This window comes from Stegodyphus dumicola, chromosome 6 (genome assembly GCF_044657685.1).
Source record: "Stegodyphus dumicola isolate Sdum_Otavi_A_Nest chromosome 6, ASM4465768v1".
Lineage (NCBI taxonomy): Eukaryota > Metazoa > Arthropoda > Arachnida > Araneae > Eresidae > Stegodyphus > Stegodyphus dumicola.
The window spans coordinates 59,636,515-59,662,094 of record NC_140773.1 but is presented as its reverse complement, the minus strand read 5'-3'; the positions used below and the strand labels follow the sequence as shown (position 1 = coordinate 59,662,094).

General features: G+C 32.3%; 1 protein-coding gene across 1 annotated transcript in view; it reads right to left on the bottom strand.

The window, feature by feature from the left end:
- The window catches only part of LOC118182736 (receptor-type tyrosine-protein phosphatase mu-like), a 108,817-nt gene that overhangs the window by 34,451 nt on the left and 48,786 nt on the right, over window positions 1-25,580 (bottom strand). The window contains exons 7-11 of the mRNA XM_035352123.2: window positions 24,860-24,976; window positions 23,180-23,340; window positions 21,318-21,453; window positions 16,694-16,843; window positions 13,118-13,217 (exon numbers count right to left, since the gene is read on the bottom strand). Of these exons, the coding sequence (XP_035208014.1) occupies window positions 13,118-13,217; window positions 16,694-16,843; window positions 21,318-21,453; window positions 23,180-23,340; window positions 24,860-24,976 (664 nt within the window). The remainder of the gene's footprint in view (window positions 1-13,117; window positions 13,218-16,693; window positions 16,844-21,317; window positions 21,454-23,179; window positions 23,341-24,859; window positions 24,977-25,580) is intronic.

Genomic DNA, 25,580 nt, shown 5'->3' with positions numbered 1-25,580 from the left:
AAGTGATATCTGAAGAGAGAATTAAATTAGCGCGTTTTTCTTTTGATAAAAGTAGAAAATCTAAAAGTTACATTAATGATGAGTCTAATATTCCTACTTGTAATGATTTGTATACAGGAGACAAATTTAAAGAAAATGCTCCTATTAAGAAAGTTGAGGAATCGTGTTTATTTTGTGATAAGCCACATTTGACAGAAAAATGTTTTAAAGCTAGTACGCTTACATATCAGGATAAAAAAGATTTAATATTTAAGAAGGGTTTATGTCTATTATGCTTGAAGAAAAACCATATTTCTCGTAACTGTAAGTCCAAGGTTAAGTGTTTAATTTGCCAGAAAAGGCATTTGGCAGTAATGTGTCAACAAGTTCCTTCTCAATTGAAAGAGACTAAACAAGTAGAGCCTGTGGCGAAAAATGAGGTCAATGTTTTGGCTAGCAGATCCGCGAGCTCCGATGTGTTACTACAAACATTAATCGTAAGGGTAAAAAATGGCAACAGGGAAAGGATAGTCAGAGGGATTATAGATACGGGTTGCGAGAGAAGTTATTTAACGAAAGATATTACAGATTCTTTGAAATGTAACAGTGTTGGTGAAGTGAAATTAGTTCATAAATTATTCGGAGGTGTAGAAACAAAAGAAAAATTGCATTCTAAATATATAGTTAATTTGAGTAGCCTTGATAATAAATATGTATGTAGTGTGAATTGTTTAAGTGAATCTGTTATCTGTTCTGATGTTAAGAAAATACCTAAAGGTCCTTGGTTGAAAAAACTTCGTAAATTAAATATTCAAGTGTCAGATGTAGAGGGTAATGCTCTCGAAAACGAAAGTGACATTAAATTGTTGATAGGTTCTGATATTGCTGGAAAATTATTCACCGGAAATATTAAATGTTTACAAAGTGGTCCGGTCGCGATGGAAACAAGTTTGGGATGGATTTTAATGGGTAAAATGCCAGCGAAGGAATCTTCGGGTATAAATGATTCTCTTGCATGTGTTTCTTTATTGCTAAACGAAAGATCAGCAGAAAACTTGTGGAAGTTAGACGTTATTGGTATAAATGACCCAGTTGAGTCTAAAAAGAAAGCTGAAATTCATGAGGAGACCATGCAATATTTTGAGGAAAATTTGAATTTGGATTCAGACGGGAGATATGAAACTGCATTACCTTGGGTATTGGACCCCTCTCGCTTGTCTAATAATAAAACGTTGGCAGAAAAACGCCTGACTAATACGCGAAGGAAATTATTAGATTCGAATCAAATTAAAGTTTATCAGGAAGTATTTGATACGTGGTTGAAGGAACGAATTATTGAAGAGGTAAATGAAGGCGAAGTAGATAGAGAGCACTATTTGCCTCATAGGCCGGTTTTTAAAGAACTAGTGAAACTACGCGAGTAAGGCCAGTTTTTGATGCTTCGGCACACGCCAAAGGAGAACTTTCCTTAAATGATTGTCTTGAGAAAGGTCCCAACCTAATAGAAATAATTCCAACATTGTCGAATCGTTTTCGGAAATATCCTGTTGCAGTAATTTCAGACATTGAGAAAGCCTTCTTGCAGATTGGTATAAGAGAGAAGGATAGAGATTATTTGCGTTTCTTTTGGAAAGGTGCAAAAGAAGAGAATACTAAAATTTACAGACATTGTCGCGTGGTTTTTGGGCTTAACTGTAGTCCATTTTTGTTAGCCGCTACGTTGAACTATCATTTAAATCGTGCCCCAGATCAGTTTGCAGTTACAGCCAATGTTTTGAAGGAGTCCTTCTATGTTGATAATTGCCTGACTAGTTTTAAGAATGTTGAAGAATTGAATAGATTTGTACTAGAATCGAGAATGTTATTGTCACTGGGAAAGTTTAATCATAGAGGATGGCAGTCGAATTGTGAAACCGAAATAATTCCCAACTCTAAATTAGATACATTCGTTTGCGTTTTAGGGTTAAACTGGGATTTGAAGGATGATACTCTTTCCTGTAAAATTGAGTCACTAAAGAAAGAGGAGATTGTCGCGAGTAAACGAACACTCCTTTCTTGCGCGCATAAGTTATTTGACCCAGTAGGCTTCCTTTCTCCCGTTACCCTGTTCCCAAAGGTGATATTGCAAGAGTGTTGGAAATTACGATTAAATTGGGATCAAAAATTGCCAGAACATTTAGAAAAGAAGTCCATACAATGGGTAAAGGAAATGAAACTGCTGTCTGATGTCAAAATTCCTAGATGGCTTAATATTGACAGATCGGTTAACGAAGATGTAAGTCTTCATGTTTTCAGCGATGCCAGCAAGCATGCCTATGCTACCTGTATTTTCTTAAGAGTGAAGACCGAAAATAAGGTTTATTTAAATTTTGTGCAAGCACGCACTAGAGTTAAGCCTTTAAAGAGTATATCCATTCCTCGTTTGGAATTATTATCCTGCTTAATCGGAGCACGCTTGGGACGTATGGTCGTTTCAGATTTGAACATGCCAAATTTAAGAACATTCTTCTGGACTGACTCAACAACCGCTTTGTGCTGGATCCAGCGAGACGTACGGTGGGGAACTTTCGTTTGGAATCGTGTCCAAGAAATCAGAACACTTACAAAAATAGAAGATTGGCATTACATCCCTTCGGAGCTGAATGCCGCCGATCTCCCTTCTAGAGGCTGTTCAGTTAAACAGTTTTTGCTGTCGAAATGGTGGGAGGGCCCATCATGGCTGTTAGAACCAGAATCGTCATGGTCAAAAGGCACCGATTTGCCGGACGAAGAGATCATAAATTCAGAAAGGCGTAAATCAGTATTGACAACTCTTAACAAAGATCCTAAACCTGACAATTGGTATTACAGGTACTTTTCATCCATAAAGAAAATTGTACGCATGTTAGGTTGGATTCTTAGGTTTTACTTTAAATTACGAAGAATTACAAACGAAACCTCCAAAATTTTGTTAGTTTCGGAAATTGAAAGAGCTGAGATAACTCTTATGTTATTGGTTCAAAGAGAATCATTTAAGAGTGTGAACTGAACGATGATAAAATTAAAGACCTCAGACCTATAGTTGATCGTGATGGTTTGATCAGAGCTAAAACCAATATTTCTTATCGAGACGATACTGATGACTTTAAGTTTCCTGTCATTTTGCCATCTGATCATGTAGTAGTAAAATTACTAATAATGAATGCACATAATGAGCTGCTGCATGCTGGTACTTCTATGGTGATGTCTCATTTGCGGGAAAAGTATTGGATCCTCAAAACTCGTAAGACAGTACGAAACTGCATTAGAAAATTATTAAATGTCAAAGATTTAAATCCAAAAGTTGTGATGTAACTCCAGGAATGTTTGTACGTGATGCAAATGTTTTTGAGATAGTGGGTGTCGATCTGGCAGGACCCCTCTACCTTAAAGATGGTCGAAAAGCTTATATTGTTCTTTACACATGTGCGGTCTATAGGGCCATTCATCTGGAGTCAGTAACATCCTTGACAACTGAAGCTTTTTTCCAGTCATTGAGACGTTTCATTTCTCGTCGCGGAAGACCATCTATAATATACTCAGACAATGGCAGTAATTTTAAAGGAGCGGAGAGCCTTCTGCATACAATTGATTGGGAGAGTCTGCGATCAAAGGCCGCTGAGCAAAGAATTCAGTGGAAATTTATTCCTCCTTCCGCACCTTGGTGGGGCGGTTGGTGGGAACGTTTAGTTCAAATGGTGAAACAGATTCTGAGAAAAGTTCTAGGTCGTGCTGCCCTGGATTAAGAGGAGTTGCTTACTATGCGACTGTGAGAGAGTAATCAATACTAGGCCACTTACCTACGTGTCGGAAGACGTTGAAGATTCATCCCCATTAACTCCAGAAATGTTCCTGCGGGAGATTTCCAAATCAGGAGTACCTGATATCGATACAGTGGATAAGGAAAAACTGAGTAAACGAGCTAAGTATCTACAAAAGGTGAGAGAACAACTTAGAGCAAGGTTCCGTGTGGAATATCTAGGACAGTTACGTCAGCAGTCCATTAAAAACTCTATAGCTAAACCTCTCCAGGTGGGTGAAATTGTTCTACTTGAAGATAACAACAAAAAACGTGCTTTTTGGAACCTGACGCGTGTCATAAAGCTGCTACCTGGTCGTGATGGACAAATAAGACTTGCTCTCATAAAAACAGAGACTTCTGAGTTTCTGAGACCAGTGCAAAGACTGTACAGACTTGAGCTGGATAACCCAGTCCAAAAGGATATGACTGAAAATATTCCTATGACTACCACCAGTGGTAGAACTGTGAAACCAGTGATACATCTGTGAAATGTTTTGTACTTGTTTGAATACTTTGTAATAATTTGATTTATTTTTATTTTTCTAGGTTTAGTATTATCTGTTAATATGTCTAGAAAATTATGGAATGCTGCATCTCCAGGTAAATTTGTATTTCAATTTAATTAGAACATCTTCGTAGGCATAATTTTATACTTCAATATTGTATACTGTAGTATTATGCATATATTATGCATATATTATACTTAACAGATGTGTGAATTTACCTCCCAGTAAATTCAGGTGGGAGGAATATGTAGCGAATAGTTTATCCAACAGATGGCAGTATCTGCCAAGCTCCTTTGGTAATTGTCATTGCGCATGCGCAAGTGGTGTGAAAAAAGAAGTATGTTATTAGGAGAATGAGCTTTCGTAAATAATGTTGCTGCGCGTTTTCGCTGTGTAAATAAAAGTATATTTTTATATCATCGATGTTCTTTACTCTCTAATGCGAAGCACTAGGTTAGTGCACGAATCTCTTCTGATTCAGAAACCATTTTCAAACCGTGGATCACCACAACAGTAACAACTTCATGCTTGGCAACCGCTGGCAAGTAAAGCTATAAAAATCTGAAAAATATCTGGTTGCTTTGAATGAGTTGAATTTTTTACATGATAACATTTTTCATGCGAAGATTACAGTGGATTCAAGTACTTACACTTCTGTATTGGTTATTTCAGCGCAGTACGTTGTATAATAAAAAAAAGAACATATTGTGTCCTATAAATGGGGGGAAATATTGAATATATTAATTTGTGAGATTAAAAATATATGATTTTCAGCTTGTGATTGAATTTGGTTTGATTTATTTGAGTATCGCAAAGCACATGAGTGTTATCTGCCAAAGGGAAAAGATGCCTCTATGTAGGAGTTTGAGGTTTCTGGGTTTATTTCCATAAGTGTTGATTCGTATTCATGTTAGATAAGAGAAAAACTACGAAACCGCCCATGTAGCCATCTCTTTCGCCTAGAATTGGATTTAGGTCGAACTTGCATTATTCAGCCTTCATAACCATTTGGCCAACTGGTGCGGCAAGATTCTGAAAGATACGATAAAAGACGAAACTATTTTTAATGCAAAAATATTTTGTTTTATAGATAGCTGTCTCTAAATTTTTTTGTAATTCAAATCAGTAAAAGACCTAAATTGGCCTATTCGAATAGCTCCTCAATTTTTTTAATAATAATAAAAGTTTTGAAGTTATATGAAGAATGTTTTGATTTAGTTATAAGAAGCATAGAGAATATTTTATTAAATGAAATTTCACTATATAGAAAAGTTAAATTGAATTTTACAGAAGCCTTCTTCCCCAAGTTGTGTGAAAATTTATATTTAAGTTCAACAATTGTAGAAATAAATTTTGTAACCAGATTTTCCAAACATTTAATAATATAGTTTGATTGCACAAATTATAAAAAAATGTAGGAAGAAGTTAAAAATTATTCTAAAAATGAGCACTATATAAATATGTATCTTGTTTTAAATATAGAAAGGATAGCTAATCACACAATAAAGTTCACTAAAATTGATACGCATTTAGGCTATTCATAAAATCATTACAAAATAAAGACGATTCCTTCATTTCAGCGAGAAATAAAACTACGAAATTTCAATTATTTTATCCATTCTGTCTTTAGTATCATCGTAGTGAAAGATAAGCTCCTAAATTATTCAATAAATAATGTCAATTCTGACATATTTGACTTCTATTGTTAAATAACAAAATTTTCACTACAATCCAGCCTTCAATATTCAAACTACATTTCAATGTCGTGCCCAATTAATTTATCGGGGCTTTCATCAGTACCTGAAACGAAATATTGGTTTTCATTGTAAAGTCTTCACGCAAACCAGTAGCAGGGAAAACAGACGCTATGGATATCGATAAAAATGCAATGCAAGTCAAATAGTGCTTTGGTAATGCTTTGCATAGCAACGGATTATGCAATTTCATTGCAGAGCGCCATCTGTCAAGATATCGATACTAATAATTTTAATGGCGATTTTAGCTAACTGAAGCCCAATAAACTGATGTATATGTATAAAAGGCTATATTTGATAAAGTCGTAAAATAAGAAAAAGTAAACTTTCAGGATCAGTCCCCTTCCTGTGTCCTTGATCTTAACCATAGGCCCAAAAATTCAGTCAGCCGGACTGCAATTCACCTACATCTTATTCTTGACATTTAAGATTATTACTTTCTTGAATGGATCTTTTTTTGGAAAATATACTTAAGTACATTGCATAATTAACTTTGTGCATATAAGCAGTGAGTGATCCAGTTAGTTTACATAAACGATTAGCAATTAGGTAAATAACTTAGAGGAAATCATAATTTATAAAACCTGATGAAGAAATTTAGACAAAAAGCTAAGTTTTTGTTAAGCTTGCGTCCAACTAGGTAAAGTACTGGGTATAACTACAGTGACCATATCTTTGTGAATTAAAAAGGGAATCGCACAAATGGTGCAAGAGCTAAACAAGACAAAGGAAAAAGATAGAAAATAAGTTACAGTGTAAATATTTTGAACTGACAATTATTCTTCTGTAACAAAACCCATAAGAAAATTTAGGCGTACATATTAGAAGTGAATCATGCTTCTCCTCACTTATGTCAAGAATATTTCTTTGGTGAAATTTATTTGACTCAGCCTATTGGTTCTTTCTCCACTTTGATCATAAAACTTTTTCTATTCCATGTCACAGTTTTATGCCTCAGTTTAGCACAGCCTTTTTCATCTCATTACTTAACCAAAATTTCTCAATTGGACATACACTATTCATAACAGAAAATATGTTTTCAATATTTCAGAAGTATTTCAACATTAATTTCGTACATTTTACTAAAATTCTATATCTTTCTAACAGACAAAAATGCTATCTTTATTTCATGCATTCAGCCGCTTCATAATCTTTAAAATTCTCTGAATACTGCATCTATCGATACTAATCAAGCAAGACGAACCATTTAATTCCCTAGCTATTGGGGATTCTAACTATTGATCCATGATTCTAGCTTATGAGCAGTAATTTGCGACTGTCTAATAAAAGTATACTTATGGCTTTTATTAAAAAAGAACAAAGTTTTTTTATCAAAACACTGAGGCGGCCGGGATGTGTCAGGGAAATGGTACTGCTCCATTCGAAACGGTACATACTTCAGCTTAGGCATAAACCAACTGTTTAAAGAAACTGTAAAAACTCTTGTTTATAAGGAATAGGCAATATAAATTTGAATCAGTTAAATCTTATATAATCCAAGGAATTCCATAAATAATGAATAAATTTAATCAATTATTTCTGCACTTATTTATTCACAAAAGTTTTATCTTAAAGTTCTTTAATTTTTAACGCTATGAATAATGAATAATCCGTTAAAGTTTTGTGTTTTCATTTCATAAAATTAACTTTAATTAGTGATTAATTAAGTCATCTTTAATTCAGAAGCAAAAACAACGTAGTATATTTGGATTTCATATCATATCGTATTCGTAAAATCACCGGCCGCTAATGCACAGGAAATGGATTCAAATTAGGCTTACCATACGTCCGGGACAGTCCTGGTTTTTTAGTGCTGTCGTGGGTAATATCCGGAATTGCAAAAATTTCCAAGATTTGGGAATTTTATAACTAGCGAAGATATATACTATATATATATATACATATATATTTTAATTTTAGACCTATATGTTCGACACTGCGTTTTAAAACACGCTTTTGCGGCCATGCTTCCTCAGCCGACCTTGGACCAAGCGATGATGTCGATTTTGACAGAGGCGTGGCTACCGATCTCGCCACAACTTTTTACTTAGTCATTTGGCAACGCAACAAAGAGAATGTGTTTACGGTGTTTTCGTGGGTGAAGTAACTCGTCTATACTTATTTGATTACTTTATCTCTGCTCATTTTTTATCTCATCGTTTAGCAACGGGCAAAAGAAAATGTGTGTTTAATGTTAACATGCAACAGGATTACAAATTTTTCAAATTGCGTAATGACAGTAACAATGAGTGTGCTTATTGCATTATATGTACTGGAAAATTTTTTGTTGCACACAAAGGAAAGAGTGATATTGAAGACAACCAGAAAATAGTTTAACACAGGAGTTTATGAATGCTACTACTTCAGCAAACACAAGAGAATTTTTTTTTACTCAAAATCGGGAATAGCAGTAACAAGGATCTGGAGTGTGTTGCTAAAGAACACATTTAAATAATTTTAATTTACATTTTCACATTTAAATAATTTTAATACTAGCTGAATTGCTTTTTCTAAATTAAAAAATTTATTTTAAGACAAAATATTTATAGTAAAATGAAGATAGATACTTGTAGTACGTAGAAAATCTCAATTAAATTTTTGCAGAATGCTAGATTTCACTTTTATAAAACTGGTATATTTTCATTAAAACTACGAGAGGAATCAATCCTGCATCACGAATATGCACTTTTGCATTCACCTTTTCACTCACTTCTTCATTTACCTAATTCTCCCGAACTGGCCCCATCAAATTACCATCTGTTTCTTGCTATAAAGAATTCACTTTGAAGACATCAACTCAACACAGACACTGAAGCCATTGAGGCGGTCATTCAGTGCCCTGAGACACAGGACAAATCGTTAAATAAGATGACTCTAAACAAATTGTGTTATAGAATGCATTTATACAAATAGTGAATATGTAAAGAAATCACAACGAGAGCTGTAACTTAATACGCCTTTTACTGCGAGGCTCAAAACTTTTCATCCTTTCTTCCTACGATACAGTGTATCAAAATACTGTTCATGACAATAGAAAACTTGATCTAATGAAATTTGATTTCAAAGCTTAATGAAATTACCAGAGTTTGAACAGTTTTTAAGTACACATACTATCAAATGCAAAAGCATTATGTAAGCATTAAACGCTTACTTCTTTATGTGCTAGTCATTTAAATTATTTCTTTCTGTCATTGGAGTCAAGTCTTCGGATTTAAAATTTTAGAGGAAATTTTAGTGTAATCCTCAGATCTAAAATTTTTGGAAAATTTCTAGTGTAATTCTTGGACGCGAAACGTTTTCAAAATCTTTAATATGGTAAATCTATCTTACAATAAGTTTATCTTAATTACAGATAATAAATATATTTATAAGATTATCGTTAATATTATAGCTTTAATATTAATTACAAAGTATAATGAACAATAATACTCGTAAGGACTGAGATAAAATTTGTTTTGTTATGCTCAATCCACCTCACTCCTAAAATTCTTTCCAGCAATCAGAATTCAAGCTCTGACATCATTCCAAATTGTTAATTTTTGATGATTTTGTTTAAATTCTACCAATTTAATCATTTTATTCTTTGAAAGAAGATGGAGTTTTACATTTAAAGGCTAGTAAATACTTCGAAAGAACATTGATATATATTTGTTTACCTATTCCTGCATATTGTTAATGCAATGATGTTCTAAAGAAGTATTTGATTGTAATAATATGTTTGGTAATAATGTGGCTTTCAAATCCCAACCAATTCACAACACATTACAAAGCATATCTGAGAAATTGTTCCGATTCGAAGCATACAGTTTGCTAAAACCGTTAAATTTGAATTTTTCCTGTAAATTAATTTGAGTAGGAAAGTAAACTAACAGAATTTTTATCGTTTTACGAAAGAAAGAAAATGCTAATTTATATGAAGTAATACACGACAAAATTTCGAATCTTCGAACTCGGATAATTCGAAATTTGCATTAAGTTGAAATGAATTTTTTTCATAGACAAATCTTTTTTAAAATTATAGTTTTTTCGATGATTCGAAAATATTTAGCTTCCCTTTTCTCCCAAAAAATTAATTTTTTCCACCATTTTTGAATGATGTTGACTTTATTTGCTATGCTCCCCTCAACGTACAACAAAGTCAGATATTATCAGATTACCAAAGCGTGGGGACAGTGTCTGAAACTTCTTTTGCACGTTTCTTAAATATGTACCCCCCGTTGTGAGTTTTTGAATCATTTGATCATTAGCATTGTTGTAAATTTGCATTTCCTACTTTCCGCGGAGCTGAAAAATAATATCATGAATATTTACTAATTAGGAGAGAGTGGCAGCAATCAAAATGCTTCCTGTTCGTCTCTTGGGTATCTTGAATTCTTGTTCGGTGCTTCAATGCTTTCGGTTCCTAAGCGTTAATTAAGGTGATAATAGCTTTATTCATTCTTATTCTCGTCAATCAGTGCTACTAGAGCATCTCCGATTCTGGAAACTGCATCTTTATTAACAAGAATCAAAGTTCTTGCCAGAGTTCTTATATGAAATAACAAGAATTCTTATACAGAAAGTTCAGGAATTCGGCAGTAAAAATCTTACCTTTATTAATATAATGAAAGACACTAAAAAACGTTTTTTTGTGTGTGTTATGGACAGTCTATCTTAGAATCGATAGCTATCGATAGTCTATCTTAGAATGTGTGTTATCGATAGTGTCTCTATAGAAAGCCTTCTATTTCCATTTAAAATATATGATTTTACGCTACTATCGTATTCTTCAGAAATATTTTCATTATTTGTACTTTCTTATAATATTATCGTCTAATCGCATATATTAACCATGTTTTATTCACGTGATTTACTAAACGTCTCTTAAACCCCAATTTATTTTTCTGGATACTTAAGTTTGACTGTACATACATACTATAAACACCTCTCCATTTATAAATTCGTTGTGAGTAACGATATGTTAATGAAAACTGACTAATTTTGATAACAGTTAGAATATAGTTCAACGTCGAGAGCAAAACTAAAGAAAGGGAGCAAAATTTCGAATAATTCTAAACTTCAGTTACAGACTTTCGGAGATTGCGCTTAAAAATCCTAGGATTCTATACAAATACCTATAGAATTAGCCTAAAAGAAGCAGATATATTAAATGCTTATAAATTTAAAACTGCCTAAAAGCCTTTTAAACTGTTTTTTAATTTAATTTTTTCCCAGAAAACCTTTAGTACCGTCGTATAAATAATGTACTCAAGTTAATGACCACTTCCTTCCCTTGTTTTCGCGAGGTCAGCGACACGTGACTGCTACTGACGTCAGTCGAGCATTATATACATTAATCAGACAGAAAAAAAATTGTGTACTTGAATATACAATGAGAAATTTTGATCATGTGCTACAGCGTCGTTTAGATCACGGTACGAGCCGAAATATGCTCTCAATGCTGTACTGACAGTTCAACAGGCTCTGGTATGTTGATCATCAAGAAATCCGGATTTAACACTGTGTGATTGGTTTTTATCAGATAAATCAAGAGACTCAGTTTTTGTTCACAGTATCTGTTGCGATTATTGACATGGAAGTGCTGAGAAGTGTTTAACAGAATTTGACTATCGCGTTGATGCATATAGTGTTACAAAAGAGTCACATATTTAATAATTTAACTCCATAATCTTCAGGAGATATACTTCTAATGCTATAAGTATTTCAGTAGCGGTATTAAAAATTTTGTTTCTGTGAAATTTTGAATGTACCTATTTCTTTTAGGCTAACCTATATATTCAAAAGTGAGATAGAAATTATTGCATACATAAGTAATAACGTGATAATAATTATTTGATACATAAAAATACTGAAGAATAATTAAAACGATAAAATACATATTTCTCATGTCATAATTATAATAGAAAAATATTGTGTATAGTGGCTACTAGCACACATCCTAGATGTTTTCGTTGTGTGAATTTTTTAAATAATGACACGCTTTTGATTTCTTAAAGTATATTAAATCAATTAAAATACAAAGTAAAACCGTAAAATATTAAAAGGTTGAATATTTTTATTCCATTTAAATATGCAGATTTCATTTAAAAAATAAAATATAATTTTCGAACTCTCAACATCAAGAATGCATTTGTTTCTTGAAGAGATTCGTATGAATCGGAAAATAACGAAAGTGCAAATTACTTCGCAGTTCACGTTTTCACAACTATGCGCGTCATGCGTACAACCTATGGACACATGATTCCAATAATTTGTTATGTAGCTTTTCTTAAAAAATACAAAACTTTAAGAAATAATTTGTAGCAAAACGCTAAATCAGATTTCCTTCAGTATCGTTAGAGGTTAGAGAACATTCTTGATGAAAAACTATGTTCTTGATATTATTTCAAAAGCTTTCAATATCTCCGTTGAGTTATTGGGATTGGAGGAAAAAATTGTTGCAATCTTATAAATAGTATCGGTATGGTAACTTGATTGCTGAGCTTGGAAAAGTACATAGAGATTTCAAGCACAGTTAAAATTCAAACAAACTGAACAAAATGTTCAAAATGTTTGTAAATTGAAACAAACTAAACAAAATGCTCAAAATCTTTGAAAATTCTAATAAACTAAACAGACTAAATTCAGCTTTTACTATTTCTGACTCTGAATGATGTAAGTAAAAGCTTTGATTTTAATGCTCGTTTTTCCGCTTATAGTTGAAATGTCTATGCTATGTAATGAACTGATATTTGGGGCAGAGTTTTGTTGTTCCCTTTTTCAGTATAAGAAGTTAACAATGTTCAGTCCTAAAGAATTTCTGCGATTGTGACTGATTTTTGATTTCTAATATGAGAATCGCAACAGAACACATGCAGTTCATAAAGGCATCTGAAAGTAATTAAAATTATACAAGAGTTAATATGAATATTAAAGTAAGAAACGTACTTCATTATAATTTACTGACATCAACTATTCCAATTTTTTAAGATAATTGCTTATAGTTTACTCGCCGTAATGTATGGTTTATTGGCTTTAGTAGATGGAAATAGCTAAAACCATTTGTATTAAATACTTACGTGGTATAATGTAAGGATCTCTGTTCTTGTCTTTATTTCCAGGAGTAATTGCAGTTAAGCATTTTTGTTGAAAGAAAGGAGGATCTAAACTCCTCAGTTTCTGAAATGCATAAAAACAGGATAAATAAACTATTAAGAAAATTATTCCAAAAGAGAATTGCAAAAGATAAATGAAATAATCAAAAGAGAATCTGAAAAAGATTTTTCAAATGATTGCACGCCTAAATATCTCTTCAGCAGATAATCACAGACCTATTAGTTCCATTTAAGAAATTAATCAGCCAAGTAATTTAGACAGCATAGTACCTAAGAAAAACTTACAAGTTTTTATTAAATAAATATTTTACTTTTTATTTAATAAAAACTTTTAAGGCAACACAAGTTTTGGCAACTTTTTAATGCGCTGTTTGGATTATTCCAATTAAGAAATCGTTCACATGTAGTCAAACTGAGCACTAAGACAGGTGAACTCCTTAATTCGATACGGCTTTATTAATATTCTTCATCGTTCTGTAGTTAAAATTTCGATCTTTTATCACATTTACAATATTATCTATTGAAATGATCTAGCTGTTAAAGAAAAAGAGTTTTAATCATACAAAAATTTATTATGTAACTATTAGAAAAAGAGAAAATGAATTTTTTTCTTTTTTATATCGGATCACTGTCCGGCGAAAATTGCCCTTTTTCAATCCCAGGGTGCAGAGTTTATATAGAGAGTTCGGGGATGATACAGAATCTTGGTGTAAAATTTGACACCTCTGAATCATATCTTATCCAAAGAATGTTTTTACCTCAAGTTCATATTATGCAAAACATCCTAAAAACATTTCTAGGAAATAATTTTTACTTCTTAAAAAGACAATTTTCAGAGTACGTATGAAAGTTAATCATTTTAAGTAAGATATTTAGAATTTTAGATGGAGAGGTAACCTATGAGAATTAGAAACTATTATTTTATATTGATGTTTTGTAGAAATGTGCATTAAAAAATTCATGTTAACAATGTTTGTATACAAACTTCTAAAATTTTAAATAACAATAGGTCAGTTAACTTCTGTGATTATTAGACACGAGTTAAACACCTTGAAGGCAAACACTTTGAGGCGTTGATTGTTCTCAGTTAGTCGAATGCATGTTCTGGCAAAATAAAAAGCACTGCTACTTGAGGTAAGTAATCGTAACAAGTCTTGAGCGCAGGTGATCGATTGGAATTTCTTTATTAATTTATTCACAAATGTGCACAGATCCTCAAGCCGCATTAATTTATGATCATATAATATTACAGCAACTTTTTCCTATGATTCTGCTTTGCCATTCAGAGTCTCTCATTTTAAATATAAGGTGTTCTAATACGATGTTAATTCTATATCTTTACTTTCTGGGAGGTCAATTATTAAATTTGTGCGATTATCATATTTGCTTACTCTACCATTGCAGGAACTGAAATCAGCTCAAATTGATCAATCTTTAGTATTCTTTTAATCTTATAAAATTTATACATTTTTAAATTAAAGAGTCTTTTTTATCTTTTTAAAATTTTAATAGTGGAAGTTTCGAGGTATCAGAACGTAATCCGAAGTTTTCAGAGAAAAATTAAAAAGTACATATAATTTTAGGATGAGAACAAGTTCGGTTATATATTGCATAAATAAATTCACTTTTTCACAGAGCTATGCTTTTGAAATACCTTGTATATTGATAGAATAACGTGAGTGAAGATTAACGTTTTAAGCAGCAGTTGCTAGACATGGATGGAATAATATTCAATAGACTATAGTAAATTAAATTAGCATGCTTCTAAATTACATTTCCAAAAGCGCAAATCATACGGCTGAACAATTTGGGGATTTTTAAAAGCACACTTTAGTTATTTCAATATAATTCACTTGAACCATAAACTTCCAGTGTTCTTCTATTGCAACAGTTGAAATCAATTTAATTAGTAATTATTGGAGCGCATTTCTAAGACATAACTAATTTTTCAATATTTTTATATTCAACAATTTTTATTATAAATATCATTGTTATGCTTATAGTTTCGTTTAGTTTTTATTTAGCACTTAAATGACTACCTACGTCAGAAATTCTTGAGAAGAACAGATACTTGTTTCTGTCCTATTCCTAAGTTATAATGTTATTCTTTAATTCAAATATCGTGAAAGTCAAGTAGACGACTTACATTTGATATTAAGAAGCAAGTTTTTCTAATATAAAAATGTTTAGAAACGAAAGGAGTCTTAGAATCAATGACGTTTTAGAATCACTCTGTATTTTCCTGAATTTTTTCGCTCTTCAATCAATCAAGGTTTCGTTTTTATGCATTTTCCACGCTTAAAAGCATTCTGTTACTAACGTTTCCTTCAAGATAAGTTGTATTATTACGAAATAATAGAAATTAAGACGACTCCGAAGGCCTCAAACTCTGATTAGGGTTAAAATGTTAATTGTTTAGAATTTTAATTGTTTATATTCTAATTGTTTAGAAGAAAGTGATGATGAATAAGAAAAAAATGTGGAATAATATTTCTAATGATGAATATCTAAACCAAATTTCCTGTTGTCACTAAATTCAAATTCCGTCGAACAAAATCATCATTAGATGTGTTACCACTCTAATTTGATTTCTTTGAATTCTTAAAATTAAAATTGTTTCTTTAATTTTCTTTTCTTTCTTAATTAATTTTCTTTTGTTGATAGTGCTGAATTTAAGGAGTTCTCCTTATATCGATGGCATCTTACGGTTGATGAAATACAACATATTTTTTATTTGAAAATTATGTTAATTATTAGCACAATCGCCACCCAGATGGGGTAATGGTTAGTGACTCTGACTGTCTTACCGAACGGTTCCGATTCGAATCCCGGAGAAGGCATGGATGTTTGTAAATGTACGTGTCTTTGTGGCATAGAAGAACTCTAAACGCAAGTGCTCTCGTGTGATGGTAGAAGAGTGTGGTGGGAGACTCTTGAACCCCCTTCCGAGGTGCTTTCGTTCAAAATTGGAGTGTAAAATGTCTATTTTCGTACCCAATTTTGAACCCAGCCTCTTTAAGGCTCTAAAGGGATTTGAAAACAACAATTAACACAATCAATGGATTACAGATGAGGCACTTTCTAAATATTTTAACGAATTTATTTCCTAAAAATATATCCCGAATTTAGTTTAATGTTAATCCCTCATAATTCAATATAATATTATCAAATAAAATTTGCGGATTTAAAGAGCTTCATTTGAAATAACATGCCCATTTCACATTAAATTTAATCAATAAATTGTTTACAATATGCATTTCCCCTCAAAAATGTTTTTGTAAATTTTCCATATTTTTTATTAATTTTGCATTCAAAAGACATTAAAAAAATTCTGACATTAAATTTTTAAATACCAAAGAAAAGAATAAGACATATTTTAATGTATTGCAAAAAGGAAAAATTATGCCTATTGAATATTGAATTAAAATTAAAACACATTTCTCGATACAATGTTCTTACAAAAATCCAAATTTTGAAACTGTTAAAAATTTAATTAACATATCATTTAATTGGCAATATAAAAATTAGTTTGAAACAAACCGTAAATTGAAGCTCTAAGCCTGTTTTCTTCGTTTCTGCATCAGTTTGCCGTAACTTGTTGAAATACAAAACCATTTCATTTGCAGGTTTGCATGAAATGTCACCAAAATGATACTCCACCAATCCCTTATACACAAAAGTATATTGCTCCTATTAAAATATAGATAAATTCTGCCATTAAAATGCTATTTTGCAAAAGGTACTTCTTAACTTCAAAATAAATTCAAAACTAAAACTTTTCATTTATGAACTAATATGAAACTAATTCATTTATGAATCACCCAAAATTCAAAATCGAGTAGCTATAAAACTATTTTTACTCTTCTAATTACTTTAAAGGATATGAGAATGTGTAAAGTTTCATGCTTATTAATCTATTATCTTATTAGTTTTATCTTTACTGTCTCTTCTACATTCGTCGGAACCAGGAAGTAAATTAGTTAATATATATAAGAACAGAGTTCTTGAAGTTAGGGAGAGTTTTGGGCAGCAACCACTGACCTTCGATGTATTTTCGCCCATTTCTTAAGTGTTATCCTGAATCGGCTTTAGCTTTTTACTAGCTATGTTTCCTCGTGTGTTTAGAGGGTCTAAGCTGAAGTATATAATAGGACTTTGCCGTGTCAACTGCAAAATTTTAAGTACTTAAAGTTTGCTTTCTGTGAGATCTCGCGAACAACGGTGACTCATTCTGTATTACACGAGCTATAGAGTCTGATTAGTTCAAGTTATAATTAAAAGGTTTACTTTAAACCTTTATCTGAATTTTTTAGTTAATCCTCTGGAAATCTAGGGCGGGTGATAAGTCACCTGTGCGTCTACTATGGAACCAAATTCTAGTTTAGAGATACCCTGGTTTCGTAGCAAATACACTCATGTCCATAAATTAAGGATAATGCAAAATCAGGCAAAGAAAGTGTTAGAAGCAAAACAAATTGGACTTATTTGTAAAGCTTATTTATTAAACAAAAGGTAAAAAGCAATAAAAGATGCTATATGTTTGATATTATTAAAAAAATTAGCGATTTTTCTCCCTGGAGCAAATTCAGAAAAAAAAAAAAAAAAAAAAAAAAACTATTTACGAAAAACCAATATTATATGGTTGGTATGATTGTTAATACATTGTATGTCTCCCAGACGATGCAATACAGTCCGTACAACGGCTAGGCATGCTGAGTATCAAATTATCGATCTAATCTTGGGGGATATTACACCACTCAAAAAGCAATGCTCTCCGAAGTTCCGGTAGACATGTAGAAGGAGGTTGACGGGCTGCAACTCGTCGACCAAGCATGTCCCACACGTGTTCTACTGGATTCAAGTCCGGTGAGAATGCTGGCCAGTCCATACGAGTGATATCCTCCGATTGAAAGCATTCGCTAACGATGTTTGCACGGTGAGGACGGGTGTTGTCATCTATAAACACAAATTGTGCGCCCATGGCGCCCCGAAACAAACGTACATGTTGTCCCAGAATGACGTCGCGATAGATTTGGCTTGTCATGGTTCCAATTTGAACATGAAGATTAGTTCTGGAACCCAGAATAATTCCACCCCAAACGAGCACTCCTGCACCACCGTAACGGTGTCGTTCAATGATGTTTTCTTGGTGGTAACGGGTACCTGGAGCTCTCCATATGAAATTCCGGCGAGAATCAGACTGCAAGCTAAACCTGGACTCGTCGGAAAACATCACACAAGCCCACTGTTGCGGTGTCCACAATGCATGCTCTCTACTCCAGGCTAACCGCAGGCGACAGTGAGTTGCATTAAGTGGAACGCACATCTGAAAGGTCTACAAGCATATAGACCAATCTGCCCTAAGCGTCTGTACACGGTCTGCCTTGAAATTATCGTACCAGTGGCTGAAGAGAGCTGACGAGACAGGTCTGAGGCTGTGCTCCGCCTGTTTCTTTTGGCAGTAACTGCCAAATACCGGTCCTCATTCGGCATTGTAACTCTGGGGCAACCTGTTCTGTAACGTCTACTCTCATTACTATCATCTTGGAATCGTAGCCAAAGCCTGGAGATGACACTCTGGGTAATTCCAAGTTCGTCTGATACTTCCAGTTGGGTACGCCCACATTCCAGACGGCCGATAATTCTACCACGTAAAAAATCATCCAAATGCGTCCTTTGTGTCATAATTATTCGGTTATTGCACTGAAATGCTTATAAAGAGCCTGCGAACAATTTTACTTCTTTTCCTGTATTCCTTATATATCACTATCTTACACTCTCGTCATTATGACGTACCATCGGTGTCATCTGCTTACTTCCTGAAATTTGCATATGATTCTTGAAGATGTGTGTAGTGATTTACAGGTGATATATTTATTTTAGAGTTCGATTTTCGCGTGACTCCAAATCATTCTTAATTTATGGACATGAATGTAAGTTGCGGTTTTCATGAAACCTACTTGAAATATATATTACACGAAAATGGAGTAAAAGGTCTTTCATTTAATTCAGTTAATTAAAAAGATTGTGAATAAATTGGTAATTTCAGTATGTGACCCATTTACAGCACGAAAGAACATAATATAGGCATTCATTTTCGCTTTATACTTTAGCAAGAATGTCTGGTGTAATGTTAGCAAGTCCATATATTATTAAAAGTGGTCATAACTACCAGTTCTTTCATAACAAATATTAATTTTAACACAGCCTCAGAAGCAAAAGTCTAGTAGTAAAGGTGAGGACATCTTCTTAAGCTAAAGAACGCGTCTCTTACTGCAATCTGCCGTTCTGGAAACCAGGATTTATTGTGCATCAGCTGAAGTACCTGGTGTAGCCTGGGCTTTAATCAGAGCGAAAAGGCTTCATTTAGGGGAATGGGGATTGTTTTATTTTATTTTATTTTTTTTTTTTTCGAAATCCTGTTTTGAAATATTCGTGAAAGACTAATAGAAAGCGTATTTAAATTCCGCTTTAAAGGTTCTATCCCATCCTGGGAAGTTGTTTAAAAAAGGGGACAAACATGGCGCCATCTAACCAATTTAGTGAAAACTCATAGTGGCAGTAACTGAGATGGGTGATGTGATTTCGGAATTGAAACTTCACAGAAATATTAATAGTTATTTTATTTATTTATTTATTTTGTGAAAAACAATTATATATTCCTTGGTTAGCACGTATTCTACTTAAAGCGAAAGCTCAACAAAAGTGATATAAACCTAATAAGATGAGTGATGTATACGCAAGTCGGGTTTCGTGAGCGCAACGTTTTAATATAAACCCTGCGGGATGATTTTTCAAAATCTAATGTCGACTGTGACCTTCCTTTTGTTTTGAAGGTCAAGTGAACAAAATTTCATCAAGTTTGGTATAAAATTGTAGATTTGTATGAATGACATACACATATACAAGCAAACGGACATATAGATGATTTTAAGGAATCGAGCTAGTGTAATTTCAGGGGACTATCTAGTATTTATTGACAACAGAAATGAATCTGCATTTATTACTTTTCAGTCGATTAGTTTCTTAATTATAAACAGAATCAATATGAAAGAAAATTTAAATATTTTACGCTTTGCTGAAAGACAGCGCATTACCGCAGTGGAGGATAAAAATATTTTAGTTCGAGAAGCGGTAACACATTTCTGTTATGTATACCTGAGTTTTCTTATTAAATTTGAAACGTAAATATGTTATATTTTGTAGTGGCAACCAAATTTTTAAATCACCATGTTTTTAATCAAAAAGTCGTTAAATTCGTGTAATATCTGTGTGCATAAAGAATGAGAACCTCTTATGGTGGTTTTTGATAGATCATATATAGACAGTGACCTTCCTCTTGTTTTAAATGTCAAGCAAAATTTCATCAGGATCGGAATAAAACTGTACAGTTGTATGAATTACAAGCACTCGGACACTATTCTTTATTTATATAGATTGGCGCTTCTTGTGCACATTAATGCACATGCAAATTTTGTTTCTCATTTTCATCTGAATTCAGTAAAGACACAAATAATACATTTCACATAATACAGACTTTACAGCGACCTCATTAAACCCCACCATTCTTTTAGAAAATCCTGTATTGTCAAAAATCGATTTTTTTTTAGTACGAACAGAACTTCTTGCCAATAATTAAGTTTCTATCGGCAAATTTAAGTGTTTCTAAATTACTATAAAGTTGGAAAGGCAGAAAAATGCATTATTAAAGCTGTCATAAATAAATTATTATGTCTGTCTGCACGCACACGTACTGCACATGTAGAAGTAAATAGATAGAATAGTAAATATGTGTGCTTGAAGAAAGAGATAAAGATTGGTTTAAAATATTTTTATTTTTAACGTATTTGTAGATAAATCATATATACTGTATCGAAATGAAGAAATACATGCATATTTCATGCTCTACCAAATAACATTGTTAAACCATAATAATTTTCATTATAAATTCAGTTTTTTACGCTTATTACCTTATAAAAGAGCAAAAGCAATTAATGTACAATTTCAATTCCTTGAAAAATTAATGTGATCTTCCCGATCGCCTATTTGTATACCGTCTATTACATACAAACTTACGTATAGTACATCTTAACTATTGTTTTTAAGCACTCATCAACACCCTTTACCATCCGCATTAATAGACAGAAATTGTTATCTAACTTACTACAGTCTCAATGAGATTCACTCTTTGCTGTCTCATTCTGTACAGTAGTCCTAACACGTCTACTTTTCCTTCAGCCAAAGACATTTCCAGGGCCGAATCTAATAACATAACTGTACCAGTTCGTCCAATACCAGCACTGCGTAAAGAAATAAAAAAAAAAAAAAAAAAAAAAAAAGTGATGTACCAAGTAACAAATTTCATAGTATTTTAAAAAGCAATCAAATACTGAAAACAAATGACATGTGATAACTAAGTGAACGCTAATTTCAAAAAAATAATTACACTTCAGTGCAAGATAAAAATTACAAAGGAGTGCCTAAAGGGTTTCAAGAAAAAAATTGCATGCGATAGTAATCGTCTCGCTTGGTTTGTTGCTTCTGCCACGCTGAATTAGTTATATATTTAATGTGCATTACCTATAAAAATTAAACTCCATTTTCTCCTCCTTATTAAATCTTAGTTTATATTTTCTTTCTTATCACAACTTCAGTCGGGTTTGCGATTCAATTCAGAAATTAAAAAAATTCGAAAATATTTAAATTCTGTGCTAGACAAAAGGAAGTGAGGGAACAAAAGGAATGGACACTTAACTTTTTTCTTTGCTTTCTTTCGTTTAAATTGCTGCTGCACTATTGAAACTACAACTTGAAATTGCAATTCCAGTTCCTGAATTGCAACTAGAACTACAGCATCAAAACTCAAACTTGAAACTGTAACTGTAATGCCTGAATTGTAATTGAAACTTCACTATGTAACTTCTCCTGCTGACAGAATTTAGAAGTCCTGTAGTTTGAAATGGTTTGCCTTAAAATAAGTAATAATAATTAAAGTATATTAATTAGAGTGTAAGTTATGGGAAAACAAAATACTCCCGGCCCCATTATTGATTATTATTAACACTGTTATTTTTATTACATGTGTATGTATTAAAGTATATTAATTAGAGTGTAAGTTATGGGAAAACAAAATACTCCCGGCCCCATTATTGATTATTATTAACACTGTTATTTTTATTACATGTGTATGATAAATACTCAGAATGGCTTTGCATGCTTGATTGTTCTCAATGTGCAATGTTTCTATTCTCGTATTTTAGTTTGAACGAACGAAATTCCAAAATAAATTTAGTTTCTTTGCTCATAATTTATGTGCTTACTTAAATGTTAATCTGATGCAATAATCCACTGACAGCAATCTTAAATATCATGCAAAAGAGAGAGAGTCACCTGATTCTTCATATGGTTAATCAAATATTATACAAAAACTAGAAATTCTTAACAAGTTTTAATGAAGTTTAACCAAAAAAAAAAATATCCTGAACCTAAACGTTCTCTAATATATTTTAACATCCTCGTTGAATCTATACAAGCAGACTGAACTGGATAATTGGATTGAATCAAAATACATGTGATATTTGCAAGTCAATTTAAATATGTTTGCTTCGCATAATAATCATAAATGGCAGTTATTGATTTTGCATTTAGTGCAAAATCAATAACTATTAATTAGATAGGAGGGATTCAAAGAATATTTTGCTCCAGTTGTTCAATGCCTAAAACCTATAACCCTTCCAAGTTTTGCACCAAAATTACAGACCTATGAATTAACCAACTGTAGAACACTTTGATAGTCTTAAGTAACAAAACAAAATTGATTTTGAATTATCACTTGGATATTCATAAAATGTTCTGCATCAATCTTTCATTAGTTTCAATTCACACATTTAGCTCAAAAGAACGCTATTAAAAAGTAACCTTCTAAGAATAAACAAAATTAACCCAAAGCATTAGAATTCTATGCCTTGAACTAAAATAAATAGATACTCCTTAATTTTCATGAACTCTCAGCATTTAATTTCTTACCTGCAATGGAGCACCCAGGGCGTTTTTTTAAGCTGGCTTTCTTGAAAACTTTTTATATTTTTCAGCATATAAATAACAGATAAAGGATAGGCGGGAACACCGTGATCGGGCCATGCAGTGTATTGGTACTGCCGAACTACACGATGGCCTGAAACCCCAACCTGAAATAGCAAAGTAAATGTATTTTTGTATTAGTATGGAAAAATCATTGAAAAGATGCCAATCTACAAGGTAAGCCTTAATCAGAACATTTATTTAAAAAAATGTGTTTGGGGGAATTTGTTACTTTTAATAACATAGTTTACAGAAACGCACAGAATTATGGATTTTAAAAAATAATTTTGTAATGCAAATTTTTCAGTTAAAACAGTGCTGAACAGATGTTTTGTAGCAGAGCACAAAATACCTCACAAAAGATAGTGAAATTCTCAGTCATTATTATTGAATACAACAGGGTGGGACGTTTAGGACAACATGAAGAGGTACTTCTGTAAGGACTACTGACGTATGCATTCACTGTCGTCGATTTCTAGTAACTCTATAAACAAAAATCGCAGGGTTTCAAGTTTGGAGACAGAGATGTATATTCATGCTGAAAGTTACTCAATTCTCTGCAAGCACTGAGAATAAGAATTAAGTTTGAAATGGATAAAACTGTGGTAAGTCCCATCCCACATCAATATTACAAAATTCAGATCATGCCTCCTTTATAGGCTGGGAATGATGCTGTTTCATAATAAGTTAGTGTAACTCAGAATAACACTAACAGTTTAAAAACAGAACTATGTGATTTCAAGGAATAACATCGTCAAGTAGATATGACTACAATCAATAATTGTGCAACCAAATTCTGTTATAATATCCATAGGTAATGTAATGTATTGCTGCGTTAACTATTTTACTGCGTTAACTATTATTGTAAATTCCTCAATTACACAACTTTCAAATATTTACTGAATTTTGGATTTGCTATCAGCCTCTACTATTTTTGCATAATTAGTTACTGAAATTTGAACCAACAGAAAGAAGATTCAATCAACAGTTAATAATTATTTTATGATAAAGAGGTAAAGTGTTTTCAAAGTTTAAATAAATACAAAATAATATGGTAAACATATTGAAAAAATGAATGATTTATTCTTGTGCATACACAAAGTGCATTTCTTTAAAAATTTAATAAAATGTAAGGATTTATTGAAATAATAATATTAAGTTCGCAAAGATTTTGACGACATTCTTAGAGGAACCAAGTGAAAATAGGTTTCATAAGAATTTTGACAGCATTCTTAGCTGAACTTCATTAGATGCAAAGTATATGATAAGAAGACCAGAGCAATAAAGTCATTTCTTTGATGATATTATACCATAGTCCATCATGATTGCAGAATAGTAATTGCAGAATCCCTCGAGCCTCGAAACTATTGGAAGTTTTCAGAAGTTCACCAAACTCAACGATACTTTTGCTAAACTATGCAATGTCTTATCGTTAAACTCCTTAGTTATAAAATGCTATCGTTTTGGTACTTAACGTTGTATACATGCAAACGTATTTTTAAACTATTTATACAAATTTTAGATAATATCATAAATCACATCATCACAGATTTTTCGTTATTACCAACTTCCCTCTAAAGTTCAAAAACTAAATTTCATTCCGTAAATAGAAAACGTCTTTCTTACTTTCACCAGCTTGAAGTTCCGAACTGTGTAATCAAGGAAAACTTTTTCATTCTGTAGCGTTATGATGATATCAGCAGCTTTTAAAACCTTGTCTGGCCAGTATTTCTCACACTTTTTCTGCAATAAAAAAATCTATAATGAACTAAAATGTAGCATAATAAAATATATGAAAGGAATTATCTAATGAACAAGCAATACTGTTACAGAACTAATGTAATTACATCCGAAATTACGAGAGAACAAATTATCGTAAACTTTTCTATGTAATGGAAACATTAAAATAACTTTCAACTTTCAGGAGACTATTACACAGTATTTAACTGGCAAATTAATAATATTAACTATAACTGATCAATTTGCATATTTAATCAATTAAAAATAATTGTCAGCAGTTTTCGTAAGAATTTTTACTTAAAAGGTTGTAATGTAGAGCCATCCAGTTTTTTAATTGGTGATATGGCTACGAACAAAAAGTCAGAGAAATATTACAGATTACTTGGCAAAATATTGAGTCAAAAATTATTGTAAGTGACTTCAAAACCTATGAGTCTGCATTTTCTGTTGAATTAGCGTTGTACAATAGATGGGTTGCTCCAAATGTCACAATATAATTAGTTATCATGTGCTTACTGCTAAAAAGACTGTGCAGGTAAATTAAATCGTAGTATTAAGTCAAATGCCCACGACTTGACGAGTTTAAAAAGTATATTTATCTAATACA